General features: G+C 40.1%; 1 protein-coding gene across 7 annotated transcripts in view; it reads right to left on the bottom strand.

Moving 5' to 3' along the window:
- Positions 1-4298, bottom strand: part of arhgef1b (Rho guanine nucleotide exchange factor (GEF) 1b) — a 30044-nt gene extending 25746 nt beyond the window's left edge. For 5 of the 7 annotated variants that reach the window (XM_035671687.1, XM_035671688.1, XM_035671689.1 and 2 more), the window contains exon 1: positions 4162-4188. In XM_035671687.1, the coding sequence (XP_035527580.1) occupies positions 4162-4188 (27 nt within the window). Of the gene's footprint in view, positions 1-4161 lie in introns of all 7 variants that reach the window. The other 2 variants (XM_035671685.1, XM_035671686.1) reach the window with 2 other exon arrangements.
- Positions 4299-8389: the final 4091 nt, after the last annotated feature.

The following is an 8389-nucleotide window of genomic DNA, read 5'->3' as shown; positions in this document are numbered from 1 at the left end:
TCAGTGTTTAAAATGCATTGCAAAACATTTTTGATTTGAGCTTTCTCTGAAGTTAGGCCAAATTCTGCCTCTGGAAATTGTTTTTCAGACTAGTTGTTGGGTTCAGTAATACACTCAGGGGAAAGCGAAACTCTTGTTGCTATGACGTAAAACCTCCAGGTCTAAAAATGTAACTAAAGTAATGGGAAATTAAAGGTTTATGCCAATCCTTGCCTTTGAAATCCATGAATGGGGAAAAAAATGCATCAGAATGGTTGACCAATTTACCCCCACCCTGTACACACCACACCACTTCCCCGCACCACTTCCTCTGCACGCATACACACCCAAAACACAAATAATACATAGCTCATGTACTGTATTCAGTCCTCTGAAGGCTGCAGACCCAGAGACTCTACCGGGGAACACCCAAACACAAACACACACACACACACACATCAAAAAACCTACACAACATTTACCATTGTCCACTGCTGGGTGAGTACAGAGGCCAGTGGGTAGTACAGAGAGGTGCAAGTATGAATCAAATGATAAAGTGTAGACCCTGTATTTTTAAAGATTTCATCAGTAGTTATTTTATAGAATAATGTTTCTTAATAACGTTTTGTATGACTGTATTGAATGACAACACCTGAAGGTCATCATTCTGTACAGGGTTGTAACAGTAACCCAATCCTTGAGCAGTGGCCTCTCCCCATATCTATCCCAGAGTCGAGGCTGAAGACCCTGAATCTGTAATAGTCTATGTCCTTAAATCCTATAGTAGCCCCTGCCTTTAGTTTATTAGGTTCCTTATTATTTTATCTTGTTTAGTTTATTTTATTCTTGTTTCATTTTTTTATATATTACACTATAGTGTTTGTCTGTTTTTGGTAGAAGACATTATTATTATAATTCATATACACCAAAACAATATAAATGAGTCAGATGTGAGATTTTATCATACCATTTATACTGTTTTAACTAAACCTTTAATATTACTCTCTGAAACTAGATATCTGATCCTAGGCAAAAATAGACATCATGCGTGGCTACTTTATCTAATAGTTGTGTTTAATATTACTATATTTTGGCAAATATTATTATTGTTACATAGAAATTACATTTACTGCAATCACTCACCCTTCTCTAAAAGGTTATCTCTAAAAGAAACTCAAGTAATTCATGTATTATATGTTCTTGGGATGTGTTTCTCCAAGGGACGCACTGATATACAAGTACTTACATTTGAGTACTATATAAATGTTGCTAATGTTGTAAAAGTTCCTTAAAATATTTGTAAGCTGCCTAAATTGCTTGTCCAACACTTCCTTAACTAACAACAGGTTATGTAACATCCTGATACCCGATACTGGTATCAGTATTGGAGCATCCCCCCTATAAGTAATGTAAAATTATTCAATAAGAAATTCAAAATTGTTCTGATAGAACCAATAATAGATTCAGATCTGTCAATACATTTTAAGTCAGTTAACGCATGTTTTTGTACTTGTTTGCATGTTCACAGAGGATGTGTAAATATAATTTAAAAAAAAATATTAAATGTGTGGTTATGTAAATTGTCTAGGTGTTTTTAAGTGGGAACTGAAAAATCACTTAGTGGTTAGACTTTATAAGGAAATGGAACAGTGTACACAACCACAGTTTGATTCCTGGCCTGAATACAGTGTGTATACAGTACAGTTGTAGGAAGGAGAGCCAACAAAAGCTCTGAGGTCAAGGTGAGTTCTTGTAAAGAGACGAAGAGACAGAAGCAGAGCGGTTAGTCAGTCAGGGAGGGAAAGAGAGGCCGAGTGAAACTGAGGGACACACAGACAGAGAGAGAGAGAATGTGTTCATTCATGGCCACATTCAGTGGGCTGCGGGTTGAGAAAGGCCAGCACTGGAGCAACATGCGTAGGAGGGGTTAGCCAAACAGAGAGACACAGGCCTGGACACAGGACACACACACACACACACACACACACACACACACACGCAGGGACACGCCTCCACTTTTTCACACACGCCCACACACAACCAACACAACCAGCCACCGAGCACCTTACCAAAATGAACACGCCAACGCCACCTGACAAAGACAAAGTTATGTCGCCATGACAACAACAGCTTTTCACTGACTAATGCTGCAAAAGCAGATCAAGCCATTTCCTGGTGGAAAGACAAAATGCTGCACCGTAACAGCTCAGTGAAAACTTTTTTTTTCTTGCACAACATACTATCTTGATGACAGGTGCGTCAGACCAACGGCTCTGTTAACTGAGAAAGGTAACAGGAACCTATTTATTCAGTTACAAAATGTTGGTCGTTATGCCTTGATAAAGAGGAATTCATTTGTCTCTATTAGTTTGTCAGTTGGCACGCCTTCTTTGTTTATCTGATGATGGCTGTAAACGTATTATGTCAAGTCAGTTTTATTTGTATAGCCTAAAATCACAAATTTGCCAGAAGGGCTTTACAATTTGCACAACAAACGACACTGTCTATACTTAGAACTTACTCAACTAAACTACTTAACTCAGATAAGGACTTGGATTTGGACTCCCGAACCCCCCGTAATAACATTAAAGAGTCTGTACCAGAATCTCCAATTGTTGTTTTCTCCAAATAATTTATTCAGGTTTATCCTTCTGCCAGCCACTCTTTATGGTCTAGTGTGAGGGACAGTTGAAACGTCATAATTAAATAACTGCAACTAATTGATTAGATTATTTTCTCAATTAACAGTTTGGTCTATAAAACCTCCAAAACTGTCAAAAATCCCCTTCACAATATCCTAGAGTTCAAGCTGCTGCCATAACATTTCATTGTTTTGTCTGACCAAGAGTCTAAAACCCCAAAATATTCAATTTACAATAATGTAAGACCAAGAAAAGAAGCAAATTCTCTCATTTTAGAACTTGGAACCATTAAATGTTTGGCACTTTTGCTTGAAAAATGACAAACAATTATCAAAATAGTTGTGGATTACATTTTTTCCGACCGACTAATCGTTCCAGCTCTAAAAGTGAGTACACTGACAGTGAATGATTTCTGTTTCCATCCCAGTTAAACTTTAATTAAAACATGCAAAAGCAGAAGATGCTTATAAAACCTTGTAAAAACACTGGAGCAGCTACATTGCACTAGTGATCACAGCCTCCTCATTACAGGAGATGCTGAAGCCAATCCTTTTGTTATTGTTATGTCTTGGTTGATATCGGAGATTCTGTAATACATGTTCATACTCCGAGATATAAATTGGAGCAGTCAGGGGGGAAGCTAATTGTGGTTACTCAGAGGGAAGGAGGGAGGGAAGGTCAACTCTGCTCTGCATTCAAAGAGCACGAGACTATAAGAGGGGCAGGAGTGGGCGCCTCCTCTGGCCCAGAAGGAGCCAAGTGGTACATTCCAGCATATGGCACAGTTCAGACAACAGATGGAGACAGTCTGTGAGTTTCAACAGTAACCAGACCCTCTTCCCTTCACCTCCATTAGTACACGATAGCTGGCATAAGCTCCAAACTATGAGGGGTCTTTCCTGGCTGATACAGACGTGGCCGAGGGAAAAATAAAATACCACAAGAATACAATATTTGAGCATAGCGCAGAGATCAGCTCTGGTGCTCCTGGGAGTTGGCAGAGCCCCCCCCCAACCCTGCCTTCCCCTTCCTCCCTCTTCCTCTCATCACATTCCAGTACTAACTAAGTGTCAGGTGGCATCAATCCAATGATAGCCATCAAGCGTACGTGCCTTTGTGTGTGTGTGTGTGGGTTAAGACTGAGCACGTATGTGGGAGGGGGGCCATTCCTATGTGATTGTGGGGAGCTGCCAGTGAACGTGTGTGTGTGTGTGTGTATGTGTGTTATATGACAACTGGTCTTTACAACAGCATTCCTCTCCATCTCTAGGCCGACCGGGCAGAGCTCTAATACTGTACATAAGCAAAAGAAAAAAAGAGCACCTGTTTCATGAGACCTCTTGAACTTTTTAGGTGTAGCACAGTTTAGCATTTCATATTTCCACCAGGTCACTGAGGGGGTTACAGTGCGGCCTAACTGTTACATCAGCTATTATGCAAACCCCACATCCTTTGTGAAACCTTTAAAACTATTAGCTGGTTTTTAGTAAAAAAAAAAAACCCTCAAACCAAGAAGAGAGGAGTCAAACTGTGACCTCACCCCAAAGTGGGCATCTTCAGCGTCCATACTGTAACCGGTGGGGCCCACACCTGTCAACTGGTGACTGTCAGAGAGGAGTGTGGTAAGTTTATTGGGCCAGGAGCAGCTCAAATGATGCAGTGACTATTAATGAAGGTTCTTCTGAGTGGCACCACAAACAAAGTGTAGAACCTCAACAAGAGAAAGTTCATTATTAAAGTTGACTTGCCAACAGTGATCTTCAGTAAAAAGAAAAGGCCAATGTAATACACCCGTATTTTAAGATCTCCTCCAGACACGTCTTAATATATATCAAATACTCTGCTCTGCTTTGAATAACTTCTGATATGTTTTTTTCACACAAAAAAATTACATCTACTTCTACTAATATATTTGTCATTTCGAAAGCTTTCTGGACACAAGAAATGTCCATTCTTCTGCAGTGATGTGCAGGTGTACTGTGATACCGGTGACTAAAGGAGAGCTGAAACTGGCATAAGCCTTTCAACGAGAAAGGGCAGTGCTTTTCATTCTAGTGTTTCAAAAACATTTCCAATTTTGGTGTCCCTTTCCTGTCTAATCCTGTTTTAATTCAATTCTATTCCCTTGTTTGGTGTTTTTTTTATGATTTTCATGATTATCTGCTCTTATGTTAAGTACTTTGTGTTGCATCTCATGCATTAATTTTGCTATACAAATAAAGTTATTATTATTATCATAGTGTCCTCTGTCTAGTCCCCAGGGATCCAATCCAGGGACACTGAAATGAATGTGCTGAAAGCAACACATGCTTCCATCAAAGATATACTATAATCATGTGACAATTGTACACATAGTGGCTTTGTATTGGACTAATATGTCAGAAACCTGTCTGACTATCTCTCTTCCTCTTGGCAATCTGACTTGATGCGTTTTTAAAGGTCAGCAGCACAGAGCATAAAAGTCTAAATATATTTCAACTTGCAGCAACAAGGTGTAAGATTAGAAAGATTTGCTGTCAATGGTTCTTCAGAGGAAATCAAAGCCTCGTATCAGCAGTTCTGCTGTTGATCATGTACAGGCAACTAAATGAGTGAGCAACAGGGGGAAAAAACATCAGTAAATGTAGCAGCTGGCGGGGGAACTCAGCATATATCTTCCTGCACTGAAAACCCTAAAATTAGAGCTTCACTCATTCACAATTACTAGATGCACCTGGCCACAGAACCCATTGTATAAGCATGGGTCACTGTTCTCTCCTTACACTTAGTCACAATAGGCTGTGTGTCCTGTCCTCTATATGCTATGAGGGCAGTGTCCAAAAATAGCCCAGCAGCTAATGGCTATAGCTTGCTGTGTTTGTACTGCTGTTTATCTGGCTCTCTCATCAGGCCACAGTCTCATTAGCAGTGACTGGGGGATTCCTACCAGCACCACTGCTCTTCCAGCGTCTGTTCCCTGAGGCGCCTGAGCAATGATGAAGAAGAAGAATAAGAAGGGAAAAAAAACAAAAAACTGGGGTAGTGGAAGGTGGTAAATGGGGAGGCACACAGACAGGAAGTGGGTGTAATTTCCTCAGGAAGCTATCAGAGCCATTTCTTGTGTGACCTATCAGATGAAAAAAAGCAAGAGAGGGAAAGAGAAAGTGAGACAGAGAAGGAGAGCAAGACGGAGAGAGTGAGAAAGGTAAAAAAAAAAAAGAAGACTGCATCAAACAAACTCCTGCCACTCGTCTCTATGTTCACGTGGGAACCAGAAAAGGAAGTTGCTGCACAGAAAAACCCGGTGATAAAAAAATGAGGAACAGAGAGTTTATGTGAAAAGAGTGTGAACAAGAGAGGGTGGCTTCAAACTGCAGGGTTTACATTTCTGCACACATTAGCATTTTGAATGGGGTTTGAGACGAGATGTCTTTTTGGCAGTCTGACGGCTTAGAGAAGAATGCTAGACCAAAATTAGAAATAAGAGCTGAATCTTTAACAACATGTGTGATCATACTTGTTTCTCAGTCAATTATTTCAGGCTTTCATACTTTCATAGAACTTGTTCTCAGTGTTTTAAAACCAGAAAATCAACATTTTATTTGTTGTAGTTTTACTGACATCGAGGCCAGTATTGCGTTCATTCACTTCTAGGACTTACTAGGCCTGGTAAACATGACTGTGGCTGCAAGCGCTAGCCTATATGAACTCTATAGACTAAACAGAGAGAAAAAAAGCAAGGGGCCTAGTGAGGAGGAAGGAGGAGGAGGAAGAGAGGGAGCGTGGAGAAGAAATTAAAAGAGGGGACACACTGCAGCAGGAAATGAAGAACAAGGCAGTTACAGTGGAAAGAAAGAAAAAACAGGCAATGGAAACTTAAGTGTGAGAAACTCTGGAAAGTCTAACAAGCATATAAGCATCCTGTGTTTGAGCAGAGACCTGCACCTGAACGGTTACAAACCTTGACCAAATGGTTTTGGTTTTGAAAGAGTGAAAACATGATCTGTGGTCTGTGCATGTTTGTGTCAACAGTTTCTATGTCACAATTTTAAGGTAAATTGCACAATAAAAAGGTTGTTTGAATGCAGATTAAACAAGTTACGCAAATATGCCAAAACTCTTTCATTCTCACATGATACAGCTTTGAATGCAAACTAATATCAATTCACTAATTGTTGTGGTTACAAGTATTTTGTGAGAAAGGGCAGACAAACACTCGCTATGTTTACATGGAGCCTAATATTACCATTATAATCGGTTTAAAATCCCAAACATAATAAAAATGCTCCATTTAAAACACCTGAATCAGAACAAGCGGGATAGATAGATTAACCTGATTACTTTATGGCTGCGTAAGGGGTATGTTTCTCCACTTCCAACAAATGGTAGCTACCAAGCTAAACTGGAGCTTCGTGGAGAGTTTGTTTTTGATACAAACTCAAGAACTGAAAATTATTGGACGCTAAGACGGTAGGAAAATAAGAAATAACGACCTATTCAAACAAGTCCAAGAAAAAGTCAACGAAGCCGGGAGAGACCAAAGTGTTGGAGTGTTAAAAACCGGCAGAAAACTTTGAAGGCCGCCTGTTACAACAAAAATGGATCCGACCCCACTAACTTTCCGTTTTCAGAAAGCATCGACACATTCATTGCTTTTGCAAATGTCGCACAGCTGTTATATGCGTCAGCGGATGTATTATTAAATCAGATCGTATGAAAACAGCATGACCCAAAATCTTCAACCTGAATGATTTCAATCAGAATGAAAAAAAGTGTGCATGTAATCACAGCTACTGTCTTACTGGCACACTGCACTGACTTTACACAGACATCACATGGGGAGCGCTACTCAGCCTGCAAAAACAGTTGTGTAATGTGGCTTGGGATGAAGCTTTCTAAAATCTGAGAAAACAATCCTAATATACGTCATCAGGATTATGATGGATGGGGCTCGAGACTTTAAAGTCTTAAAACTGGGGATGTGAAACACGGACATTTACCAGACATAGAGGATGTGATTAAAGACACTATGGAGTTGCATTATGGTAGTTATGAGTTGCATCCATGCTAATGACTGAAGGTCACAACATCTATTGAAGTAAACAACCCCCAAACCTATTAAAAGTGCAAAAAATTCTTTAACAAGTATTACTTCTGAACATATTAGCCTAACAGACAAGACAAGCGTCTTAAATTATTCCACAAACAGTGACTTTATTAAAGATAAGGCTCTTATCAATTCACAGAAAGATAAGGCTTTTCAAGATAACAAGGCCTAATGTGACTGGATGTCTGCATGTTAGCTCGGCGAGGTTAAAGGGCAACAGAACAATGGTCTGAACATTATAGAGGGCAAAGTTATCCCAGAGATCTTGTCACTGCACTGACAGCAAGCAAACAACAGAGGAGAGGGTGCACTGTGAGATACTGATGCAGCAGAGTGCGTGTACAGGGGAAGTGACATCAGTGTCTGTGAAAGAGCGAGAGGTTGGTTTGTGGTAAAAAGTGTAAGAAAGAATATGCCCTCTCAAACTGCTTTTTTTTTTTAATCCTTTATCTGACAACCACATCCTTCTCCTACCATCCCCATTTAATCTCTCTCTCTCTCTCTCTCTATCTTCTGTTTCATTTTACTCACTTTCTCTCTTAACCTCTCTCTCCTTCGTCTCCTCCACCTTCGGTCGAAAATAAAGCGGCCCCTTGTGCGATCGCTCCAAGACAGCCAGTGCATTCATGGCCCGCAGACAAGGGCCAATTATGTAATTTAACGACCATTACGTAGTGGCTAA

This window comes from Morone saxatilis, unplaced genomic scaffold (assembly GCF_004916995.1).
Source record: "Morone saxatilis isolate NCDOM2014 unplaced genomic scaffold, NCSU_SB_2.0 Contig24, whole genome shotgun sequence".
NCBI lineage: Eukaryota > Metazoa > Chordata > Actinopteri > Moronidae > Morone > Morone saxatilis.
The sequence above is the reverse complement of the archived record's forward strand: the minus strand, read 5'-3'. Positions and strand labels throughout refer to the sequence as shown.